Raw genomic sequence first — 26,191 nt, 5'->3', positions numbered from 1 at the left:
TTCATCCCCAGGAGTGAGACTAGAGAAGGGACATCACTTCCAAAGTTTAGTATCTTTGATCTCTCTGGCATCTCCGAACCAGTATCCTGTGGGATAGCATTCAAGAAGAAAGTGCAGGAAGTGCCCTGCTCAAGGCTCCGTCTCACAGGGCCCACTGCTGTGCTTTTCTGGTACATCCCTTTATTAACAGAGCCCCACTATTTTTAACATGTTCCATGCCCTAGCACAAAACACAGACCTTAAAGAACGCTTATGCAGAATCCATGCTGAGTCTCTGCTCCTCGACCCCCCCGCTGCTGCCAAGTCGGGTGACAGTCTGGCAGAGGTGGGTAAGGCTTCTCGTCTGGGACTGTTTCCATGACCGCCACCCCCTCACCTGACACCCTCTGTCTAGTCGCTCAGCCCCTGTTTCTCCCTTGGGAGTGGTGCTCACATCTCTGCCCACCTCCCGCAGCTGCTGCAGGGTTTGGGAGCCTCGGAAGGCTTTCTGGAATATGTGCCTACTGCATTGTTAAACTGCTTCCTCCCCACCCCACCCCAAGAAGTCTTCTTCCTTTTGTATTTCTTTACCCCATTTTCCTCCTAAGTATCACCTTTTATTAGGTTTTATTGGAATGGGGAAAGACAAACATTTTCTCCTGCTACTTCTGAAGAGACTTAATTATCTTTGCCCTGTGGTCTCCTAATTCCCTGCCAGTATCCTTTGCTCCCTCCATGAGATCCTCTCTCCCCTTTCTTTGTGGCTTTCCCTTCTCCCTCTCCTGTGATTTTTTTTTTCTTTTAAAAAGCACAGCTGTACTTTTCTGAGGGGAAAAAATCTTGTATTACAATTGAAGTGTCTTGGTCAACTAATAGTATGTTTAAAATGTCTTTTCTCAAGACAGGATGTTTATCCAGAATGTTCTTTGAATGTGTTTGAAATGAGAAACTGCAGAAAAATATAAGTGGATGATTAAAAAAAATAAGTGAAAAAAGATAACCAGCCTTAAAACTGGTTTTAGCTATCATATGCCCGCCTCAGAATTGCTAAATTTTTTTATTAACAAATTTATTAGACTGAGCACATTTGAAATAAAAAGGGAGGAAGGAAATATACAAGGGGTGTGTGTGTGTGTGTGTGTGTGTGAGGGTGTGTGTACGTGAGTGTGTCTGTGTGTAGATTTATAAAAGGAGTTTCCAGTGTTGAGGCTTAATCCTTCTTTTTCCTTTTCCTGTCCTCAAAGAAAACAAGACCCCCGCACAGCACTTCACTCTGTGGGAAGCCATGTGTGCAGGCAGTGAGACTAGGGGTTGAAATCGGTCAGCGCCAAGGGCAAGGCTGGGATATCCACAGTCACGTGGCCGCATGCCGAGGGGACCCTCTTTGCTGACAAGGGCCCTACCCTCTCTCTGCAGAGGCTCCCAGGCCTGCCCCTGCTTCTGAGACGCGCGTCAGTGGTTAACCATGGCATTCCTCTACGTCCTTCCTCCCCACCAAGAGATCTTTTCAGTCATTTTAGCCAATACCTGAACTAAATCATCTTTAAAGCTGAGCACCTGAACATGACCTGGGGCGACCTTCATTTTAGGCCTGGGCAAAGAAAATGTGCTCACCAGGTGGGCTCTCTTTTGAATCTGCACAGTAGCTAAAGCAGGGCGCAGTCACCACGACTGGCCATCGTGGAGTGTAGTTTACTGCCAGGCACTGGCATTCTGTGGGGTTTCCTGTCTGTTGTGAGGCAATGCTTTCCTTTTATTTTTATTTTAAAACATTTCTTAAATATTTGTTTATTTTTTAGAGAAAGAGCTTGAGCCCAGGAGAGGCAGTGAGAGAGGGAGACACTGAATCCGAAGCAGGCTCCGGGCTCTGAGCTGTCAGCACAGAGCCCGATGCAGGGCTCAGACTCACAGACCATGAGATCATGACCTGAGCTGAAGTCTGATGCTTACCTGACTGAGCCACCCGGGCTCCCCAATGCTTACCTTTTAAATAGCATTACCACCAACTGTATTAAATCAAGTTGACCCCTCATTTATGGATCTATGTATTTATGCTCAGCGTGCATAGTTGGGGGCTATTTGTGTTTTGGAAAGGAAACTAGAATCACGGGTTGTTGTTTTTTTTTAATGCATGTTTTTAAACTGATCTCACAAGGAATGTACCTGAAGGCTTAAATGCTGTAAACTGCCCTTGAGGAGGAGGGATAGTGTCCCCCGAACTCACACTTTCCAAAATAGCCTTCTGAAGTCTTGAATTGATGACACGTTCTCCTTGCTGTTTCCTCTTTCAGTGACTTTATGTTCTCCATGTTTTATCCTGCTTTTCACTGAGTCACTCAGGCTCATTTTCCCAGAAATGGAAAAGCCATTCTTGTCTTCAGGAAACCAGAGAGTGACTGGAAGTGGCCGCCCCAAGAGCTTAAAAATTCCATTCCTGTTTATTTTTCTTAGGTAGCTCACAGACACCCCAAGCAATCTGTCAAGGAATGGCAGTCCCCACGGTGACGTCAACCTAGGGCACTCTGTTTTCTGTACTTACCTTCCCTTACCTTTGAGTTGCTCAAATTACCCATCTCCCATCGAAATTACTCCCACATTCTAGTAAGTTCTCCTAGTTTATGTTTTTGAATGTGAATATTTAATATTGTCAGCTTATTGGTTCTTATATTATTCTAGGTTCCAAATGAAAGACTAGGTGACTTTGGGTGATCATACTCTACTTAATCTACAGTCCATTTAAGAGACTAAGTAGTCAAGAACTTTAAAGAAATGTCTGAAAGAGAAGAGAACTTAATTCTTTTAATTGCCTATCTGATTGCTATATTCCATATGCGTGTGAATGCGTTAACTCACAAAATCCTAACCACAGTTCTATAAGGTGGGTGATGGTAGTTTCACGTTAGAGACAAGGAAACCAAAGAGGTTGGATAACTTCCCCCAGGGCCCACAGCTAATGAGAGACCTAGCTGTGATTTCAGTCTTCATCTGGTGAGCCCAAAGCACAGTATTTTCTCAGTAACATCACACCTGCTGTATATTGAGGAAATGTGCCAGGCCAGAAAATAAGACAGAGTGAAGCTCCAGTAGTGAAAATATGATGGGGGGATGGTGTGAGCATGGACTGAACGACTATCTCAGACATAAACACCATTTCATATAAAAGAAACAAATACATGATAGAATCAACTAAAAAAATCAATGGGGAGGAGATGGATTATTCAATAAATTCAGTTGGCGCAGCTCAAAAGCAGTTTGGAGAGCAGTTTAAATCTTTACAGTGCATACCAAAATGAACGCTAGTGAATTAGAGTTAAATATAAAAACTCATATTGAAATCTGTTGATTTAAATATTTATCTTAATGGCTAGAGTAGGGAGGACTTTCTAAATTTGGAAGCAATAGAAAAATTACAAAAGACATGTTGACTAGCTTTGACCTTTGTTTTAGGAAAGAAATGAAATGGAGTGTGTGGGAAAATGAGAGAGACAAACAATAAAGTAGGAAAAATATTTTCAGTGAAAATGACAGACTTAGCTAATGCTGACTTAGGTGATAATGTCTTTAATACGTAAATTATTAATCTGTAATAACAATCAAGTCAAGACCCCAATAAACAAATGAAGAAAGGGACACAATTCACAGAAAAAAACCCCAAATACATAAAGTTTTTTGAAACTTTTGACTTTGTCATGCTTAGAAATTCACAAGAAAGTGCAAAGAAATGCAGAGGGAGGTCCCATCCACCCTGACCTACCCTCCCCTAATCAACATCTCTATATTTTTTTAAGAAGAAAATGTTAGACCTAATTCTTAACAAAGAAATGCAAATTAAAACAATTCGATTAACATACAGATTTTCTAAAATACAGTATTCTATGCCATTAAAGATATAGAGAAAACAGAGGTTCTGTTATTTGTTAATGTAATTAAATAACATCTGTATTCTAACATTTTTAATAATTCTGCTTCTGAGAGCTGATTCTAATACTCAAATACAAGTATTATCTCATTTACAAAAGACAGTTGCAAACATGTTCATGATCTTTACAAATTTGGAAACACTCTTAATTCCTAATATATAAAACGGTCACTTTGGGACACACATATATAATAAAATATCATCTGTGAATTAAAGTTAATGTCTCAAGAAACTGACATCCTGGGAAAAAGTTCACAATATAATGTTAAATGCCTATAGCAGACTATATAAAGACTATGTAAAGTGTGATCTTACTTTTTTAAACTTAAATCTGTACTTTATATAATATATACACATATACACACCACCCACATACATACACACGTTTTAATATTAAAAAACATACCAATAGGTTAATAGGGGACACATCTGGGCAATGAGGCTCTAAGTAATATGTATTTTATTTACATTTTTCTGTATTTTCTATTTTGAGCATTTGTTACTCTTATCCTCGGGATAAATGCTAATTTTGAAAAAATGACTCTGGTACAGTGTTATTTGGGGAAAGTTTATAAATATATATTATATATGATATATAAACCAACGGACTAGGGAACATGTTTACTACTCAGTTCCATTTGCCCCAGTTTCATATATTTATATAAGTTTATATTATACATATATGTACAATTATTTTAAAGCAAAGTTATATGTATAAAAAGGATGGGAGAGAAATGTACCAAAATGCTTATAATGGTTTTAGTGTGTTAGGATTATGAATGTTCCCTTCCTTCCCTCTTCTCTGTTTATCTTTTTTCAATGTAAAAAAATGGTAACCATTGAGGCCTTCCAGCCTTGTGGGGAAATTGTTGAAGTGAACTGACCAGGTCAATATGTAACAAGTGCGGTGCTGTGCGTGTAAGGTAGTGTGCTGGGCCTTGGGGCTACTGCAGCCCCACTGAGGTTTTTATTGTTTTGTTTTGTTTTGTTTTCAGTGGGTATTGATAGGACATTTCTTGAGGAGTGGAGCATCAGAAGGGGCTAGGGCTAGGTGTATTCTTTTCATTGTTGGTCAGCCAAGAAATCCTTCTGATCCATCCATCTAGGAGAAGGAAGAGAGAGAGCAGGAGTGACTAGTAATGAATTAATGAATAGAACAAGTAAATAAAACATTAGAATCTTACGTGGCAGTGACACACCAAAGACACAGGAAGATTCTGTTGTTTCAGTGAGCATGAAAGGAGCTCAGTTATTCACTATAGTGTCTCCTCTTCTGAGGAGACATTCCTTCCCCTTGAAGGTGACAGCTTTGGGGGTACTTGTTTATAGATTAATGTCATCTCTTTGTCAGGGCAGAAGAAGCCTCCTTTTCACAAGGCTTTATGGATCTTAAAATGGGTAAGACCTTTGAATGGCCAAGCATCGTATTTAGGAAGAATCCAAGAGGAAGGGATGCCCATGGACATGTGTTCCTGAAGTAAACCTCTCATAAAGGGACCACTTGTCCTTTACTAATTATGAAAATCTGCTATGGTCCTTCTGTTATCGCATCCCCGTCTTAGGTATAATTTGTTTATGAGACTGAAGAGCATATCTTGAACTCATAAAACTTCTGGAAAAGACAGAATCTGCTTTAACTTTTGTTCTCTAAATATTCTGAGACTCCTTTATCACATATATATGGCAGAAGCAGTTCCTTTATCAGCCTAGTGAGAAATGTGAGCTGTAGGGAAGTTCAAGGCAACAAACCTCTCCTCTGAATTGAAAGAATCCCGTCATCTTGTCCTGAATCTGTTCTTATTCCTGAAGGTCCAGTCAGGTGTCACCTCTTCTGTGAAGCCCTCCAAACCAAAGCTCAGAATAGAATCAACCTCAACCTTCCTCTTCCCTTCTGTAGTACTCTCTCTTCTACAGTCTTGGTCTCCTGTGTTGGGTGCATTCTTTGTGCCACTCATTCAGGCCAGTGCATCCTTATATCTCACCAAGGCCAGCACAGAGCAGTTGCTAATTTGTTGAGTCGTATTAAATTTTCACTTGCCAATTGAACAGAAAGCACATTTCAAAACAAAGTATTTAGGACCTTCCCAGAGGGGAAGTTTAGATCCAGTGAAGTAGAGAAGGGAGGGCCACGCAAGATGAGAAAATCATGATATACCATTATGTTGTTTGTAGAGAGGTTTATAAAGGGGATTGGGAGTTTCCGTCCCTCTCAGAGTCATTTGTGGTTGGAGAGAGACTAACAAAGAGAATTTACCTCATTCTTCCATGAATAATGAATGATCTGCCACCAGGGGCCCTTCTGGACCAAAACACGCTGTGTATTTGTCAAGAGACGCCTCAGAAACTGCATGTTGGCTCCTGGGAGAGCGTAGGGGCAGAAAAAGACATTGTGGCTCCAAATCAGCCACGCAAGGACATACATTGAGTACAATTCAGAGGAAATTTTAGGATGAAAAGAAACATCCTGCAGTGGTAGAGAATAAGAGGATATGATTCAGAGAGTGTGGGAATTTTCCCTCTCTTAACTGGAACCAAGACTGACCTGGACAATCTCCTTTTGCTTTGAGATTTGTTGCAGGTGCCTAAGCAGTAATAGTGCCTATAAAGTGAGGTGCCCCTGTGTGGGGGACACTTTTATTTTTCATTTTGGTTTGTGTGAGGCTTGCTTCTCCTTGACTTTGGAGCTGACCTCTGCTTTGAGCTGCCTGTTTGCATGCGCCTGTGACCTCGTATATCATGCAGTGAAATCAGCTGTTTATTTTTGCTTCTCTGGAGACTGTTTCTAATTATATGCATTTTTGCTTTTGTGTTTACAACAGGAGAACTCCAGAGATGACAACCGAGCTCTGGTCCATCAGCTTTCCAATGAAAGTAGGCTCTCCATCACGGACTCCCTTTCAGAGTTTTTTGACGCACAGGAAGTTCTGTTATCTCCAAGCTCTTCAGAAAATGAGGTTTGAGCACTGTTTTCAGTTAGGTGCCTCAAAACCTCCTTTGTTGCTTTACTCATTCCTTTAGAAACGCTTACCTCAGTGGGCTCTTTCTGCCATTCCATTCTGAGGAGCTTCTTGCAACTCCCACGGCCAAAAAGCACAAAAAGATATAAGACCTTAGGGAAAAGTTGCAGGAGGAGAAGGTGTTGGGTACTTCCTCACTTCTGTTGCGTGATTTTTTTATACCTCTTTTAATTACTGGTTAATAATTTTGACTGTTAGCCATTTGATAATGTAATATTTCTACCACAGGATCAGGATTCAGTATCTTATTTTATTAATCACTGAACTTGACCAATATTAATTTATAACATGCAATTATTACTTTATTATAATTATTTAAATATTGCTATTATTATAACAATTTATAATCCATAATAATGCCATTTTATGGTGATGCATAAAACCATACTTTCCTAAATAAGCAAGTATCATAGGTAGGATTGCTTTCTGCAAGTGTGAATTGATAATTTTACACCTTTAGTATAGAAGTACTAATCTTATTTAATTTCCATGGGAGAGTCTTTTTTTTTCTCACAAGTAGTTGAAAGACAAATTGTAATTATTCTATGCAAACAGTAACAGATTCTGAAAATGCAGTCTGAATTCATAAGTATTTTTGTAATAACTAAGATCTTGAGTTGATTTGTGTTTTCTTTGTGATAACTGGTCAAGAAAATATAAAAATGTTAATAACAGGTGTTTGCCGTTAGGCAGACTGGCATACGGACCTCTCTGAAAGCAATCCAAAATTATTTTTGTAGGTTTTTAACATGGGATTCAAAATGTTTGATGATTTGGAGTAAAGGTTTAATAAAAATCTGGTTTGTTTATTCTTACTCTAATGTATTTTTCTTTTCCCATAGATTTCTGAGGATGACTCCTATGTCAGTGACATAAGTGATAACCTTTCCTTAGATAATCTCAGTAATGATTTAGATAATGAGAGACAGACCTTGGGTAAGATTTAAATTATCTGATCTCTGAAAGCTTTATCTTCACAGGATACTGATAAGCACTAATAGAGTATCTGCTGCAGGTATAGAACTGTAACATGTATTAAACAAGAAACTTAGGACATGGTCCCCATCCTTGAGGTTTATATAATCTAGGTGGGGGATCAGCACTCACATGTGAAATATATATTCATTCAAATAAATTTGTCTACCCATGAAAAATTTGATTTTATACAGTGAGGGTATACCAGTTATCATATAAATATCAAAAATTAGTGCAACAGATATCTCTCATATGGTCAGACAGTCTCTCAGCAAGGATATTACAATAGAGCCTTTTGCCTTTAGATATCTAGTGGTTTTCATGCTCTAGAAATTCTATAAGGCTTATATAATAAAAATACCTGATCTGAGTGGTAATTCAGCCTCAGATTCTTTAAGATAACACATTTAAAAGTAACAAATGACTACCTCCTAGAAGGGGGGATGGGACCATCAGGATATCCTAAGATGTCCCTTTATTACAGGTTGATCTCAAGAGCAAAATGATGTTGAGGAAATGTTAGTTTGAATTGTGGGGTACCTGGAGTGTCTGCCTAGCCCCAAACAGCTCTGATTTAGGAGTTCAGTAAGCAGACTGATGTCTGTTTCAGAAGATGTGCTTAAGAAGAATTAACCCATTGGACAGTTCTCTGCATGAGTCCTGTAGCATCAGACATTCCCAGTCTTGGTATTCAGTGTGCCTTGGGGTCTCCAGGTTGGTCTGTGCCACATATTGGGTACTCAGAGCACCACCTATTTTCATATCTACCCAGAGGACAGGGACCATGTCAGACAGGGCTTTTTCTATTTTAGTGCTTCCCAGTTCAGTAAGTATGTGTGAAATATGATGAGTTGTTATATGAATGCCAAAGAGCCTACACTTTGGGGACCACAAAAAAGGCAGGTGATTTTACCATTCTCTGGAAGAACATACGTTTAGCATCATATCTCCAGAAGTCTGATGCTCATTATGCTCTGTCTTGCTTGAAATGTTTCCAGAGAGATGAACTCTTTCGTGTAACAGTCCAGTGGTTTAAAGGAGAAGACCAATGATACAGGAGCTACTTGCTTTTCTAGAAAAACAAGGAGGTCACTTGAAAGAGAAATAACAACACATCCCCTTGACAAACAGCACACACACTAAAATGGTACTCCCGCTGTGGATGAGGAAGACAGACAAATGCTGAAGTCCTTTTCTCTTTGAGGCCTGAGGGAGAGGCCAAGAGGAGCACCGGGTTAGAGGGTTCAGAGGTCAAAGTCAGGAACAGAAGACTTGCCCTAAGACCACAGTTGTGCTCCGGTGACATTAGCCAGAAAAAGCAGAGAAGTCAAGGATGGTTCTCTCTTATTCCACAGCCATTTGGCTGGAATGCTGACTGGTGCATTTCCTTGGCTTCAACAAACGCTGAGCCAAACCCAGCTTTCTTCTTCAACAGTATTTGGAGGCAAAAATAAGTGTCGTTCAGTTTAACTGTCTCTGTGGAAGATTAGATTTCTAAACATCAGTACTGCACTGAAAAGATTGGATGTAGACCTAACCTTTGTGTCATATGACACAGATGTGCCTACAAAAGGAAATAGGAATTGGATCAAGTTCTTGGTAATTTATAATGTTAGAGTTTCTCTGAACCCCTAGTAAATGCTAGATATTTAGAATGATTCCTGTTAATTTCTTCCTCCCCAAATCAGAAGGCAAATATTGGGATCCATCACCATGATGGGTGCCGTGGGAGGTTCAGGAGTTAGGAATATAGATTCATGACCAGACTTCCTTGGTTAACCTCAGTTCTGTACTCACTGGTTATGTGTTCTAGTGCCAGTTACTTAAGAGATAATGTATGTATAAAGTATATGTAAAAATAGATAATATACGTAAAATGGTCAAAGACTTGCTAGGTAGGTATTATTCATTCACTGGTAGTAGTTATTCATACAGTGTTGTTTCAAAATCTGGATTAGCAGAATCAAAGAAAATATTTTGACATTACATGGAAAACTGTTTTAAAAACTACCATCATTTGCAGCTGTTTACATGGGTAAATCTGATGTTTGCTTACACCAAGAAATTTAAATAAATTCAACAATTAATTGGATGCTTAGATTAACATGAGACTGTAAAGTGTGGCCCCAGTGTCACACTTTTCTGTTCCTCAAAGCAGCCTCTTTATTCCGAGTGATTGGCTTTATAATGATTATATGTTAAATATTTTTAATAAATAAATATATAGAAATAAAATGCATCTTTCTCATGTGTTGGTGTAATGCAAAAGATTTTGTTTGAAAGTAGGCTCAGCTGGGATGGGAAAAGAATTTCAGAGCCTAAGCCAATGGAAGTTGTCACAAAGAAAAAGATTGATAGATGTAAAAACCTAAAAGTGTAAATGTTTTATTCATTAGCTAACCACGTGGACCAGATTTAAAGATCAATGTCAAATGGGGATTTGATTGTAAAACAAACATAAAAACAAAAAATTATGCCCTAATATGTAAAGAGGAAAACAGATGATTCAGAAAAGAAGAAATATTCGTGAAAGAATTACTAGCAATTTTTTTTTAGTGTAAGTTAAAGCAAGGAAATAACACTGTCCACCCAACAATTTGCTAGAAATTCAAAACAAATGATGACAAGCCTGAAAAAGCCTCAGGAGATAGACACATGTCTACTATTGATAAATAGGAAATCGATGTAGGTTTTTTGAGGAGCCATCTGATCATATGAATCAAATGTCTAAAATGTTTATAGTCTTTGACATAGTAATTCCACTTCTATATATCCTAAGCAAGTACTCGGAGATGTAATAAAATATCAAGAATATAAATATCCAATACTTTTTTTTTTTTTTTTTTTGCATCATAGCAAAACACATAAACTAATCGAAAAGTCCAACAGTAGATGAATGATTCAGTCGATTATGGCATATCCATAGCATGGAAGTTTTTTACAGTCATTACAAATGATGTTTTATTTTATTTTTTTATCTTTATTTATTTTTGAGAGGGAGAGACAGAGAGCGACCAGGGGAGGAACAGAGGGAGAGGGAGACACAGAATCCGAAGCAAGTTCCAGTCTCTGAGCTGTCAGTGCAGAGCCTGATGTGGGGCTGGAACTCATGATTCATGAGATCATGACCTGAGCCAAAGTTGGATGTTCAACCAACTGAGCCGGACCTAGGTGTCCCACAAATGATGTTTTAGAAGAATTTTGAATAGCATGGAGAAGTAGTTAAGTGAATAAACAGAACATAAAAATAGACATGCTATATGGGCTATATGGATGGAGAAAATACTACATGAAAACACTCCAAAACATAAATAACTCATATGCAGATAGCGGGATAATGGATGACTTTTATTTCCATTATCATTTTTCTGTAGTAAGCACAATTGTTTTTTTTATTTTTTTTTTTTTTACAAATAGTTTATTGTCAAGTTGGTTTCCATATAACACCCAGTGCTCATCCCCACAAGTGCCCCATTCCGTGCCCATCTTCCCCCTCCCCCCCACATCCATCAGTCCTCAGTTTTTTCTCAGCATTCAAGAGTCTCTCATGGTTTGCCTCTCTCCCTCTCCCCCACCATTTCCCCCCTTCTTCTCCCCCATGGTCCTCCGTTAAGTTCCTCCTAATCCTCCTATATGTGCAAACATACGATGGAATACTACATGGCAATGAGAAAGAATGAAATCTGGCCATGTGTAGCAACCTGGATGGACCTTGAGGGTGTTATGCTGAGCGAAATAAGTCAGGCAGAGAAGGACAAATATCATATGTAAGCACAATTGTTTTTATCAGAATTGGACATGATTTTTAAAAAGAGCTTAAAAGTTTTTAAGCAGGGTTTCAAGTATTTTTATTTTTATTTTTTTTTAAATGTTTTATTTATTTCTAGGAGAGAGAGAGACAGCATGAGCAGGGGAGGGTCAGAGAGAGAGGGAGTCACAGACTCTGAAACAAGCTCCAGGCTCTGAGCTTGCAGTCAGCACAGAGCCCGACGCGGGGCTCGAACCCATGAACCACGAGATCATGACCTAAGCGAAAGTCGGACGCTTAACCGACTAAGCCACCCAGGCGCCCCTATTTTTATTTTAAAAAAAAATTTTTTTAAATGTTTTATTTATTTTTAGGAGAGAGAGAGAGACAGCGTGAGCAGGGGAGGGTCAGAGAGAGAGGGAGTCACAGACTGAAACAGGCTCCAGGCTCTGAGCTGGCAGTCAGCACAGAGTCCGACGCGGGGCTCGAACCCACGAACTGCGAGATCATGACCTAAGCGAAAGTCGGACGCTTAACCGACTAAGCCACCCAGGCGCGCCTCAAGTACTTTTTAAACATTTAAAGAGTTTAAAGGTATAAACAGTAACCTGCTGTAAGCATAGAAATCTAGTTTCCAGTTTTATTGTACGTGTATATAAGCGATGAGTCACTAGCGTCTGGGCAGGAACTTGAAGACTTCCCTTGTGAATAAACTTCCTGAGTTTTAGTGCGTGTAATTTTGGGTACTTCATTTAGCAGTGCAGAATTCTTTCTATTTTCTGACGTTCGGTCACATTCCAGATAATTGATTAATGGTACACTTGAGTACTTGCTGGGTAAGGTTTTATTCATGCGTTTTTGGTTTTTGTTTTTGTTTTTGATTTAAATAATAAAATAAAAAGTCTTCTAGAGACAATGAGGCTGACTTCCCTTTCAGGGCCTGTGCTTGAAAGTGGTGGGGATGCAAAGTCCAAAAGAAGAAGTTGCTTGCCGGCGCCATGTCCCAACGCCAGTAACATCAGCCTGTGGAACATCCTGAGGAACAACATAGGCAAGGACCTGTCTAAGGTGGCCATGCCAGTGGAGCTGAATGAGCCTCTGAACACCCTGCAGCGGCTCTGTGAGGAGCTGGAGTACAGTGAGCTTCTGGACAAGGCCGCACAGGTCCCCAGTGCCTTGGAAAGGATGGTGAGGAGCCACTCTTGTGGCTGGGCTGTCTGGCCCCTGCACCCGCTGTTTGCGCGGGGAGGGGGGGATGTGGGCAGCAGAGCTAAGACAGGCAGAGCCAGAGCTCCCGGCTTCTCCAGTTTTCGTTTGGATTATCCTTTCAGCGGGTTCATTTCTCACCAACACCTAGTTCCCCTGTGCCTGGGTGTTTTCAGTCACCTCGATAGAGTTTGCCATTTGGGGGAGCTTCTTAGTGACAGTTGGTGCCTGTGGGTAGTTCTACTCTGTGATTTTACGCTTCCCTTTTCTCCAGAACCTTCCGAGTGATGGTTCTGACATGCCTGGCTGGAAAACACTGTCTTCAGGGGCTGTCTGCATGTTTATTTTTACTATCCTGGGTGGACAGAATTTAATTTCCCAAGCTGTTTTTCTTGTCCAGGGTAAATTTCCCTTGAGAATGTTTTTATTTTGAGAGTTGTCCCACCAGCAACTAGATTTTGGGAAAATAACGTTCGAGATTTTTACATAAGAATGATTATCAGTCCACTCCCACTCTTAATCTATAAAGTTAAAAAAAAGTTCTACTTAGAAAAATTCACTCTCTATTCTCTACTCAACATTACTTTCAATCAAGTGATGGGTCTTCCAATGAAGGGGCTTCCAGGTGTTTCTAATCTTTCCCCTGTCTTGGGTGGAGATAAGGGGACCATGGTTCTTTTTTCAAAAAACTTTTTTTAATGTTTTATTTATTTCTGAGAGAGAAAGAGAGAGACAACATGAGCAGGGGAGGGTCAGAGAGAGAGGGAGGTATAGAATCTGAAACAGGCTCCAGGCTCTGAGCTGGCTGTCAGCACAGAGCCCGATGCGGGACTCAAATCCACAAACCGTGAGATGATGACCTGAGCCGAAGTCGGACGCTTAACTGACTGAGCCTCCCAGGCGCCCCAAGGGGACCATGGTTCTAAGATGAGGGGCAAATCAGCCCTTTCTGTGACCAGCTGACTTTGTTCATTGAAACTGAGTATCCCTTCTTTTTGCTCCCTCATATGTTAACCTGCTCCACAGAAGGGTCATTGTCTGGATGGAAGGCTGGTCAGTGTCTTCCCCCAAATGAAGAGTCTGTGCCCTGGGCATTTCCTGGTGGACCGTATTAGAGTCAGCACACCCCCTGGGCTTCACAGACCTGACTCTAAGTCATCCTCTCATGGATGGAGGACACCATTCTTTTCTAAATTCTAAGCATTCCTAGTTTTGACCCTCATTAAAACTTCATTATTTGAGTGATTTGAAGATGAAGGGGAAATCTAACTATAGATGAAAGAGACATCCCACTGTCAGTCTTCAGGGACTTCTCCATCACAGAGGCTTTCTTGATACTAATGATAATAAGAGTAGGAGAGAAAAAAACAAGCTCTGTGTGTGTGTGTGTGTGTGTGTGTGTGTGTTTTCTTTGTTACCCTTCTCTGGAGAATTTCTGCTGAACAAAGGGAGGCAAGTAGCTTTTAAGGCAAGTGTGAAAAGTCACCATTCATGGACGGTTCTTTTCTTTAAAGAAAAGATTGACTTTGAAGATGAAAATATTCTTCAAGGTGTTTCATTCTTGTGGCGATTGAGAGCCCCTTAGGATGTCAGCTGATTGATTGGTGGAATTGACCTTGAGAAGGAGTCTGAGGGAAGGCTTTGCATTCCAGTACAATACATCTGGAAGGGACAGTACAGGCAGGCATTGTGCAGGAACCCTGTCCGTGGGTCGTTCTCTGCCCTGCAGGTCAGCTCATGGCCCTGAATAGATTCTCTGTCATGTTGCCAGCCAAAAAGGAGAATGCTTCATTGTGCCTGTTCTCTCCCTCCCTTCTCCCCCCACCCAGCATTATGGATGACACCAGGTTCTGTCATAAATCTTGTTATATTTTGAATTGTGAAGATGACTCAGGATCGATCCGACATTCCATAGAGACAGTGTGAACTTACTTCAACCAGTAACACACACATAGGGAAGCAAAGAGAAGAGCAGATACCCAGACTTTGAGAACAAAAGCAGAATTGAGCCTCCTGAACTGATTTTTTATAAGCTAACTAGATGCTCTACAGAATTTTACAGTGTGAGTGGTTAAGGTGGGTCCTATTGCAGAAGGGTTAAGAAAAGTTATGTGACTAGTAAACGTTTATGAAAGGCACTCAGCTTTTCCTCCCCGATATAAAGAAACCCCATGAAATGTGCTGGGAAGGGGAAACATTGGGGTTCTTACTAGGTTCAATGTTCTGCACTCCACCCCCTGCCAAAAAAGGCAAAAAAAATAATGCGTCTCTTTGGTGCCCCAAAAGGAGAACTTAATGCTGACAGCCTCACAGTGAGTGCTAATTTCATGTTTACCTATAGTATTTTCCTTCCTTTTCCTTTTGATTTTTCATTTTTCCTCCCAGAAAGCATGACTCTTTTAAATGCATGGTGCCCTGTCCTGGGCTTGTTACTTAGACAGGAAATTACTATCACAGATTTTCTTCTGTCAAAGTGAGTTTGTAGGTTTCTACAGTATGAAAATAGGAATGGTTGCTTGTTTCTGAATTTTGGGAAGTTTGGCTTTTAAAAAAAAATTTCTTTTAATGTTTATCTTTTTTTGAGAGAGAGGGAGAGAGAGAAAGACAGACAGACAGAGTTTGAGCAGGGCAGGGGGCAGAGAGAGGAGGATACAGAATCTGAAGCAGGCTCCAGGCTCTGAGCCTGATGCGGGGCTTGAACTCAGGAACCAGGGTTTCATGACCTGAGCTAAAGTCAGACGCTTAACTGACTGAGCCACCCAGACACCTCAAGTTTGGCTTTTTTAATGCTCTTCTTCTTTCTCCTTCCTGAAAATTAGGATTCTCAGATATCATTGGGTTTAGAGGTACTGGACTTAGCTTAACAGCTCAAAGACAGGGTAGTTCACTTGATAAATATCCTCTTGAAAGCTTCTTTTTAGGCATCAGAATAGATGGACAGTTTGAAAATATTTGGTTCACTGGTCTCTGGGCCAAGGTGGACATTATTTAAACCTGCAACTTTAAGGAGAGCCTGGGTGGCTCAGTCAGTTGGGCATCCGACTTTGGCTCAGGTCATCATCTCACCGTCCATGAGTTTGAGCCCTGCGTCAGGCCCAGCACTGACAGCTCAGAGCCTGGAGCCTGCTTCAGATTCTATCTCCCTCCCTCTCTGCCCCTCCCCACTCACACTCCGTCTCTCTCTCAAGAATAAAAAAAAAAAAAACAGTAAAAAAATTATACCTGCAACTTTAAGCCAAATTTGGTTTCGTGGTCCCTAAACCAGAGACAAATCGGTGGCTTTCCAAAACAAACCATAAAGAGAGAAATAAAGGCTTTGTTTTGTGTGTGTTTTTGTAAAACAATTTCTTGGCAACTGAGAAATAATAAAGTTCTTCCCTCCTTCCCCTCAGGTGTACGTGGCAGCCTTTGCTGTATCAGCGTATGCATCTAGCTATTTCCGAGCCGGGAGCAAGCCCTTCAATCCTGTTCTTGGAGAAACCTATGAGTGTATCCGTGAGGACAGAGGCTTCCAGTTTTTCTCAGAGCAGGTGGATATGTGCCCTTTCTGTCTCTTATGTACGCCTTTTTTGTCCACTGGTCACTGGTACTGGAGGAGTCACTCACGCCTTCTATTACGTGCGCTTTTGAAATATTTATTGTCCACCTTTCACTAGCTTTAAAGCAGCTTAGATAATTACAGAGCTTTTACACATAAAGAGAAGGAGCGATTTCCCTTCACCTGAAACCTAGCCTCCCCCAGGCACATGAAGGTACTAGCAATGCCGAGCATGCCTTTGACCATATGCATCAACAGCGCCCTTTGTATTAAATCATAGCGAGACAATTTTTCAAACTGTGATTTAAGGTTTTAAAGTAAGATGCACCCTCACTCGTTGACATGTCCTTCTAGAGGATGCATGCTCCCATCAGATGGATAGCATCAAATGACGGCATTATTCTTAATCTCATTTAAGAGGAAGCATTCATTCATGTATTTATTTAATCACTGAACCTTTCCCGAGCGTATAACACATATCCCACCTTGTTCCAGGTGTGGGGAGACTGCAGTGGGCTGGGGGCCATGTCTGTCTTCCTCTACTGGATGGACATACTTTATACTTATGTAGCCTGAGTTCCTTGAGGTTCCCACGAGACGTTCCACCTAAGTATTAGCAGGTAATAATATTTAGGAACGAAGAGCAGGGTCTCTGGAGATGGCCAAGGTTCAAATCTCAACTCTACCTCTCACCAGGTTTACAACCCAGCTCAAGTTACTTAGCTTCAGTTTCCTCCTTAAAGTGGAAATAGTGACAGTGGCAGAGACCTCAGATGGCTTTGTGACAGTTAAAAGAGATACTCTCTACAATGCACTGGGTATGGCATCTGATATGTGGAGTATAAAGCATTATATGAGTGTCTGCTGTCATTATTATGACAGCATAGTTTGCAACAGCAGAATATTGGCAACATCCCAAGGACCTGTCAATAAAGAATTATTTAGCTAAACTAGGATGTGCTGATACGGAAAATAAAAAATAATCCTCACACCCCTGCTTATGACAGACTGGATACGTCCACCCTCTGTACATCCCTAAATGTCAACCCAGGAACATGAAACACAATTGCTTTGATACATTTTTCTCCTCCCACTTCTTCGAAAACCAAGGAAAAATGGGTGGGTTGCTAGAGTATTGTTTTCCCTCCTGTTGTCTTGCTGCCTCCTTTATCACTGGATTTGCTTTTGGAGGGTAGGAACAGAAAGCTGGGTAGCTGAGAGACTTAATGAGTCTGTTGCTTGTCTGAACTATAAATTACAACCAGTGTCCTCTGAAACCCAAAGGAAAATGAATATATAATAATCCCGAAGCACATTTTTAGTACATTTCCAGTTAGAAGCTAAAACAAGAAATTAAACACTGATATTGGGGGGTGTGGGGGGTTAAATCAGTAGTTAAAAGCATAAGATAATTAGATTCAGATTCAACTGGTTTATTTAAATACTAATGCTAAAATGGAATGAGAATAAATGAAAATATAATTTGGTTACCATGGCATTATATGCACTCATGTGAAAAAATAAAGGCCCAAAATAGCCCAGACTACAGCAGACAATCAGGACAGGATGAATGGTATAAGGAAGAGTAGTAACGTGAGCTGGTGTAAAGCTGAGCTTCAATCCTGTGAGCCCCTGATGGAACAAGGCCAAATTCAGGATCTCCTTGTGTACCTTCAGTGGGGCCATGGAGAGAGAAAGCAGAGCTCCTGGGCACGTGGGCACAAAGACAGAAAGAGCATTACATAACTCAGTCTTTGGTTCCGTGAAATGGATCCCAAGGAAATAAGCAAGAAAGAGATCTGGTCACTGTTAGTAGTAAAGGGTGATCTGGGTGTAATTGTAATGTAGACCCTCTTTCCAACCCTAACCCCACCCCATACTCTGTGTGTGACCTTGTACAAGCTACTTAAATTTTCTGAGCCTTAGTAGCATCCTTATAAAGTAGGAATGACAATGCTTAGCTCATAGGTGGCAGTAAGGCTCTAGTGAAATAATACATTGAGATATAAAATACTTGCACCGAAGACAAATGTTCAGCACATGGTTATTGCTCTCATATTTAGAGGCAACTTTTTTTTATTTTTATTTTTATTCTTTTTTCTTTCGTAGTTTATTGTCAAGTTGGTTTCCATATAACACCCAGTGCTCATCCCAACAAGTGCTCTCCCCCATGCCCATCACCCCCCTTCCCCCCCACCCCATCAGCCTTCAGTTTGTTCTCAGTATTCAAGAGTCTCTCATGGTTTGCCTCCCTCCTTCTCCCCAACTATTTTTTCCCCTTCTCCTCCCCCATGGTCCTCTGTTAAGTTTCTCCTGTTCCACTTACAAGTGAAAACATATGGTATCTTTAGAGGCAACTTTTAAAATGCTTTTTAATATGGAGTGTTAAGAATAGTAAGTAAGATATACTGTATCTAGTCCACTAATTCAAGTGGTTTGAAGGGGGCATACTGTCACTGGTGAGGCTGACAGAAAGCCTGCCATGAGGCAGCCATCAGTGACACAGCTGATGTCACTATGGTAGTCCCAGCGATCCTGCTCATATGGAGCTACTTCACCTGTCTGGAATTTAGCCTGTGGCCTCTGATAGTCGGTTCTTCTACTACACCCAGCAGTGGATAAGTCTCTCAGGCACAGACTCACCCTAGCTGATCCTTTAAGAAACTGATACATAGGGGCACCTGGGTGGCTCAGTTGGTTAAGCCTCCGACTTCGGCTTAGGTCATGATCTCACGGTTCGTGGGTTCGAGCCCCGTGTCGGGCTCTCTGCTGTCAGCTGGCTCAGAGCCTGGAGCCTGTTTCAGATTCTGTGTCTCCCTCTCTCTCTAATCCTCCCCTGTTCACACTCTCTCTCAGAAATAATTAAAAATATTTAAAAAAAAACTGGTACATAAACAGGAATGCTATTCTATGCATTTGCTATAAAAAATAGACCTCTTGGGGCACCTGGGTGGCTCAGTCGGTTAAGCATCCGACTTCAGCTCAGGTCATGAGCTCACAGTTCATGAGTTCAAGCCCCGCATCAAGCTCTGTGCTGACAGCTCAGAGCCTGGAGCCTGCTTTGGATTCTGTGTCTCCCCCTCTCTCTGCCCTTCCTCTGCTCATATTCTGTCTCTCTCTCAAAAATAAATAAACATTAAAAAAAAAAAATAGACCTCTTATGGGGACCCGAAGGCCTTGGTCACATGACCGGCATACTTTTGCCATAAACAGATAACTTGGGAACCCAGAATTTAATCACCAGGTAAGCGTACAATAAGGAGGAGAGGCGGCTGTGGAATGGAATGTGCTCCACTGCCCGTTGCCCCAGGTGTGGAAAGGGTTCTGTCCAGGGATCTCCTTTTCCCAGCCACCAGGAGGCTCTTCAGTTCAGCCTTCTGCACCCCCCTCTCACCCTTGTTTATCATGACCAGCCAACCCACTGTGCAAGAAAACCTAATTTGACACATCTAAAGAGTGTGCCAGGGTGTGTATTGTGTTTCATGCTTGTACCTGCCAGGATGGCCCTTTTTGCTTCCGGCCCAGGAGATAGTCTCCCTTTATGGAGACAGCATGACTCTGCCATCATGCGTTATATACACGTGATAATACTCAGCTTTCTGAGTTTGGGGTGATAATACTTCAGCTCTCAGAGTTCGAGGCCTGCTTTGCTTCATTGTACCTCTCCACAGTGAGTAGAGTTTACTGAATGCCAAATGTAGTAAACTGGGTAGGACTTCCACATGAGTATTTTAGGGTGGAAGTTTATTCTAACAAGATCATTGATAGAAATCATGTATCCAAGTGAAAGGACAAGGACCTGGAAGGAAACAAGGGGTAACTCGGCTCTTGCACTGAGTTTTCTAGATTTGAAAAGCAGTAACTGTCCTTTCCTTTAAGCCGTTGGATGTTGCTGCTTTGCGGTTTGGTTGGGGATGTGGATGTTCGAAGCAGTCATTGGCCAAAGAAATTGAAGTCATTGCTACTTCACAGAGTTTGGCTACATCACAGTTTGCTCCTTTACATTGTTTCTCACCTAAACAACCCCAAAAAGCAATATGAAAATGACTCATGGGGTCAGAAACCAGAGAAAGCATTTGTTGTTCACCCTTTCCTCACAACGATGAACTGCTAGGTTTGTGGAGTGCTTTATGCTCTTCAAACTTGTACAGGGTCTTATTTGATCTTCAAAAGATCCACTGTGTGGCAGGTGAGGTGAGGATCAGTTCTAGGCGAGAAAACCGAGGCCTGGAACACTAGGACCTTCCGGTGCCCCACACCAGAAATGGTGGAATGTTTCCATTCCAGTGGCCTCGCTCCCTCACCTTTCTTGGGGTCTCCTCTAAGTAGTTACTCAGAGCTGCCTGGGCCACTGGCCGCCAGTGGAAATAGAGCATTATGTGCGCTGATCAGACACTGGGACTTGGCCTGCCATTGTCACTGACACCTTTCATCCTCCAAATCCATGTAGGACTTTGTTCCCAGCTCCCATTGTGGTCAGGGGAGTGGCCTTTGTGAATGAGCAACATTCAGGAGTAAATCATAAACAATCCTGTCCTGTGTTCTAACCTCTGGCGGTTCCACCTTCTCTGGGGAGGAGTTTGCTTTGTGCCAAGAAATGTGATTCAGCCATGGTTGTCTAAATAAGCTTACAAAAAGGGGAATTCAGAAAGGACTTCAGAAAAAGGAAGTCCCTTCTGAATTCCCCCTTTTTCTCCTCTGGGACTAAGCATCCTGCTGGCAGGTTCTTCCTTACTCGGTTCCCCTCCTGCCTGGCAGAGAGCTAGCGAGCTGGCTCGGGGCTTCATCAGGGATGGGACAGGTCAGAGAACTTGTTTCAGTTAGCTTTGCTTCTCTTTTTGTAACTTTGGGAAAGGTTTGGAATCTAAAGACTACGCAGTTAAGCTATTACCTAAAAGTGGCTATTCCTGATTGATCACTGTTTGAGTCATTTTTACCATATATCCCCCCCACCCCTCCCCAGACCCTCCTCTCCCAGCCATGCACTGTTGAGAGTTCATGACAGAAAAGCCAAATGGAGTTACTGAAAGTTACTAAAATGTAAGAGATTCAAATGAAGTCTTTTTCCTTTTGCTCTCCAGCCTCAGCCCTTCTAGCTTTTCGGTTACTCATCAAGAGAACATACATTCTTGGACAGACCTATAAATACCATTCCTATCACTTCTCTCCCTCCCATCACCTCTGAATGGTTCTCTTATCTGCTAGTAGGCAGAGTCAGTTACTACTGATTAAAGTGGCATCTTATTTAAAGACGTTATCAGAAGGGAAATTCAGGCTCTTCAAATAAAACTGGCAATAAATGGAATATAAGGCAAGTAAACCAGCGCTTTTCACTTCTGGTGCAAGTCCTCACTTCATGTGTTTTTGTTTCTCTTTTTGGCAAGAAGCCATGTGTTTGTCAAACCAAGCGATTAACTCTGAACATGAGGGAAGAGAAAGTAACTGGCAACTGCATTCTCCCAAAGATCAGGCCAGCATCCTTGGGCATCATCCTTAATAGCTCTTTCTTAGAATCCATATGCTATTTATCAGCAAATCCTGGGGTCTTCTTCCTTCAGAAGCCATCCTTCCAAAGCCAGCCATTTTCACCACCTCCCCCAATGGGGCTGGCCTGCAAGCCCAAGCCAAGGTTAACAATGACTAGGATTGTTGCAGTAAGTAGACTCATTCACTGGTCTCTTGTTTCCATAGCCAGTTCCTCACCCAACAGCCAGAGCGATTGCTTCAAAACGCAGGTAACACCTGCTTAAAACCTCCAATGATTTCCCTTGTCACTTGGAATAAAATCCAAACTCCTGGCCATGGCCCCACAAAGCCACCCCCCTCCCTCCAAGATGCTAGCCCCAGAGAGCATGCCTGTCCCATCTCTGCTCATTCAGCTTCAGGCACACCGGGCTTTTGCCTCTCTTAAAACATACGGGGAGTTTGCCTGCCCTGAGCAGTGCCTGTGTCCTCCGTCTGGGATGCCCTTATCCCAACTTTCCATGTGGTTAACTTCCATACTTCTCTCTTAGCCCCAGATACTCCCACTGTACAGTCCTACCTCTACCACCATGTCTGGAATAGCATTTACCCTCTCCCATTCTCACATCTTGCTTTCTTCTTAACACATGGCCCTACTGACAATTTATGTACTTATTTCTTTATTATCTACCTTGCAATCATGAAGATTTTTATTTCTTTTATTTCTCATTGTATTCCCAGTGACTAGGGCAGTGCCTGACACATCATATGCTTTTTCTTTTTTCTTTCCTCCCTTCCTTCCTTCCTTCCTTCCTTCCTTCCTTCCTTCCTTCCTTCCTCTCTCTCTCTCTTTCTTTCTTTCTTTCTGTCTTTCTTTCTTTCTTTCTTTCTTTCTCTCTCTCTCTTTTCTTTTTTTCTTTTTTCTTTCTTTCTTTCTCTCTCTCTTTTCTTTCTTTCTTTCTTTCTCTCTTTCTCTTTTCTTTTTTTCTTTCTTTCTTTCTTTCTTTCTCTCTCTCTCTCTTTTCTTTCTTTCTTTCTTTCTTTCTTTCTTTCTTTCTTTCTTTCTCTCTCTCTCTCTTTTCTTTCTTTCTTTCTTTCTTTCTTTCTTTCTTTCTTTCTCTTTCTTTCTTTCTTTCTCTCTCTCTCTCTTTCTCTCTTTCTCTGATTAGTAAATGATGAATGCTGTGGGAAGAATGGCCCCTGGGTCCCCTCTCTGCATGATTTCTTACCTGGCACTTGTCCTCTTGTCCACAAGCTGCCCTTCAGGATAGGAGGTGAGTCCAGAACTAGGAAGACTAAAAAATCAGGTCTGGACAACTGCAGAAGTGATGGGCCTAAGGGATATTTTTCTAAATCTAAAAAAGATATACTTACAAAAATATACAAATATTGAAATATATTCTTTCCGCATCTGCTTCTCCCCATACCACTTGCCTCTTCTATAAAGTACATTCAAAGCATAAATCAAAAATGATTAGGCCATAATCAAAAATGATTATTGATTAGGTTAAGTCTTGAGATCTACAGATAAACTGTAAGACTTTTCAACCAGTAAGGGAAACTCACTGGCTTTGGGCTTGTGGAAAGAAAGATGCATATAAATACCTGCACAATAAACCATATATACTAATTTCCTGAATGTTTGGGAATATTTACCAATTAGAAATTGGTCTTATTTGGCTGGAGTGGAGAGAAAGAGGTGGAGAGGGATGCTAAAAACCCATTTAAATTGGATTTATCCAGTAGCCTGGAAGACAAGACAGGGTCTGCTTCAGGGCTGTGTCAGTTCAGACTCAAACTCAAAATTAAATGCCTTTCTGGGTTACATCTGGGTTAAGCTATAACAGGAATAGAAACTCACCCAAATCCCACACTGAGAAAGGTTATATTGTGCCCATCATTCTCTACTCCAGTAGATTTTAGAAAGAGTGCCATCAACAAAGATTAAATTATGAACCTTGAATTACCCCCTTTTGATGGGCCCTTTGAGTTAGTCAAAGCCTTGATATAATCTTTTTTTTCAATTGGCTGACATTCACTGATGCTAGGACTTGAAGATGACTTTGGGAATAGATGTTAGGTTTAGAGCATTTTGAAGTCAGAAGGACCCCCAGACCTCATTTTACAAAGGAATAAATGAGACTCAGATAGAATAGGTCAGACTCAAAAGATTCTTTGTCTAAATATCCTCAAGATGAGATCTTAATGGGGTGCAGAGGCTTTGGGATGGGACCAGAGCCCAGCCTTGAGAACAGCCATAGCGAGGCAGCTAGGACATCAAGCAAAGAGCATTGGATTTGAAATCAGAGGACCTTGGTTTAAAGCACCAGCCCTTGTCACTTATTAACTGTGTTGCATTAGACAGGTCCTTTGTTTCCTAATTTATAAAATAAGGCAAATGAAGACACAAGGTTACCACGATAACTAAGTAGAAATACTACTCATGAAAAATGGCTAAAATTTAGTGTTGGCCCCTTCATACCAGTGTATCATCCTGACATTTTACTTGTGTCATCTTTTTGTTTGCAGAGTCACTGGCATTAGCCCTATTTTACAGATGAACTAACTCAGGCCCAGGATGTTTAAAAACTTGCTCAAGGCCATTCTGCCAGTGGATGGTATTGCCTGGTTAGGACCTGTATCTATGGAACCCCAAAAGTGCTCCTTTGTTCCCTGACACTTAACACAGCACATGGCAGATGTTCCAGAAATGTTTCATTAATAAATACCTGTTGTGAGGGAATATATCAAACAAGACACCAATTTCATTTTCCTGGGAAGCATTATAACCTTCTTAAAAGCAATGTGCACCAAATAAATCACTCCCAAAGCCCTTTTTAAGCCAGAAAAAAATAAGCAAAATCATTGATATTGTGAATGTTGAGATTTATTCGTTCAGAATACATCCTTTGAACCCATGTAGAGGCATTTTGCTAAGATCTGACACGACAGTTTTAAAAGGTTGAAGTTGCATTTTTATGGGACATCTGTACGCTTTATGGACTGATAGGGCTTCTTTTATTATTCATATGGGCAATATATTTATTCCTGTTTTATGGGATTTAAAATGATCACAGAGGAGGTTTATAGTTTGTATATACTGTATTTTGCTTTAATGTTTACATTTGGCCCCACCTATAAAATGCTAAATCCTTTTTTTTTTTTTTTTTAATGTTTTATTTATTTCTAGGAGAGAGAGAGGGACAGCGTGAGCAGGGGAGGGTCAGAGAGAGAGGGAGTCACAGACTGAAACAGGCTCCAGGCTCTGAGCTGGCAGTCAGCACAGAGCCTGACGCGGGGCNTCCAGGCTCTGAGCTGGCAGTCAGCACAGAGCCTGACGCGGGGCTCGAACCCACGAACCGCAAGATCATGACCTAAGCGAAAGTCGGACGCTTAACCGACTAAGACACCCAGGCGCCCCTAAAATGCTAAATTCTTGATCAAGACTATGAACCCTACATTTTACTACATTGTTTCTGCAGGAATGAATATGATCTACTTTAAAATATGCCTACACTATTGGGGAAGGGGAACATTCCATAGCTCCTCGCCTGCTGCAGGAGGAAGGGAAGGGAGGTAGGGTATGGATGTTCTGTTGACTCATTTAGTTTTATATGATCCCAAGGTTTAAAAATTAGCTCCACTGTTTTCATTGATAGCTGGGGGTAGGGTAGGGGGAGGCAGTGGGGAGAAAAGGGAGACAGGGATGCAGCATTTTGTCATATAAAGTATCTCCAAAGGAGTTGAATTTAAAAAGAAGACAGTGGGGCACCTGGATGGCCCAGTCAGTTAAGCACCCAACTTCAGCTCAGGTCGTGATCTCATGGCTTGTGGGTTCAAGCCCTGCGTTGGGCTCTGTGCTGACAGCTCAAAGCCTGGGGCCTGCTTCGGATTCTGTGTGTGTCTCTTTCTCTGCCCCTCCCCTGCTTGTTTGTTCTCTCTCTCTCTCTCTTTCTCTCTCTCTCTCTTTCTGTCTTTCAAAGGTAAATAAACATTAAAAATAATAACAATACTAAAAAATAAAAAAGAAGACAATGAAGGCCAACAGAGTTGCATTTTAGGAGTTAGGCTTCTAAATTATGCTGGAAGTAGATTGCCCTGAAAAATCCTGTAGACACAGAGAGGGGCTACATCTTTTTCTTTATTCATTACTTACGTGTAAAACCCAGTGCTCATCCCAACAAGTATCCTCCTTAGTACTCATTACCCATTTAACCCACCCCCACACCCCCATCTCCATCAACTCTCAGTTTGTTCTCTGTATTTAAGAGTCTCTTATGGTTTGCCTCCACCTCTGTTTTTATCTTATTTTTCCTTCCCTTCCCCTATGGTCATCTAAGTCTCTC

The 26,191-nt window shown here is 41.3% G+C and overlaps 1 protein-coding gene across 3 annotated transcripts in view; it reads left to right on the top strand.

Annotated features, from left to right (window-relative positions):
• Positions 1-26,191, top strand: part of OSBPL3 (oxysterol binding protein like 3) — a 93,871-nt gene that overhangs the window by 43,243 nt on the left and 24,437 nt on the right. For 2 of the 3 annotated variants that reach the window (XR_005526335.1, XM_039221790.1), the window contains exons 11-14: positions 6,718-6,852; positions 7,758-7,851; positions 12,576-12,826; positions 16,237-16,374. Coding sequence is in view for 2 of the 3 variants with exons in the window: in XM_039221790.1 (XP_039077721.1) it covers positions 6,718-6,852; positions 7,758-7,851; positions 12,576-12,826; positions 16,237-16,374 (618 nt within the window). In the remaining variant the exon portion in view is untranslated. Of the gene's footprint in view, positions 1-190; positions 326-6,717; positions 6,853-7,757; positions 7,852-12,575; positions 12,827-16,236; positions 16,375-26,191 lie in introns of all 3 variants that reach the window. The other variant, XM_039221791.1, reaches the window with a different exon arrangement.

This window comes from Hyaena hyaena, unplaced genomic scaffold, assembly GCF_003009895.1.
Source record: "Hyaena hyaena isolate Hyena2069 unplaced genomic scaffold, ASM300989v1 scaffold_1013, whole genome shotgun sequence".
Lineage (NCBI taxonomy): Eukaryota > Metazoa > Chordata > Mammalia > Carnivora > Hyaenidae > Hyaena > Hyaena hyaena.
The sequence above is the reverse complement of the archived record's forward strand: the minus strand, read 5'-3'. Positions and strand labels throughout refer to the sequence as shown.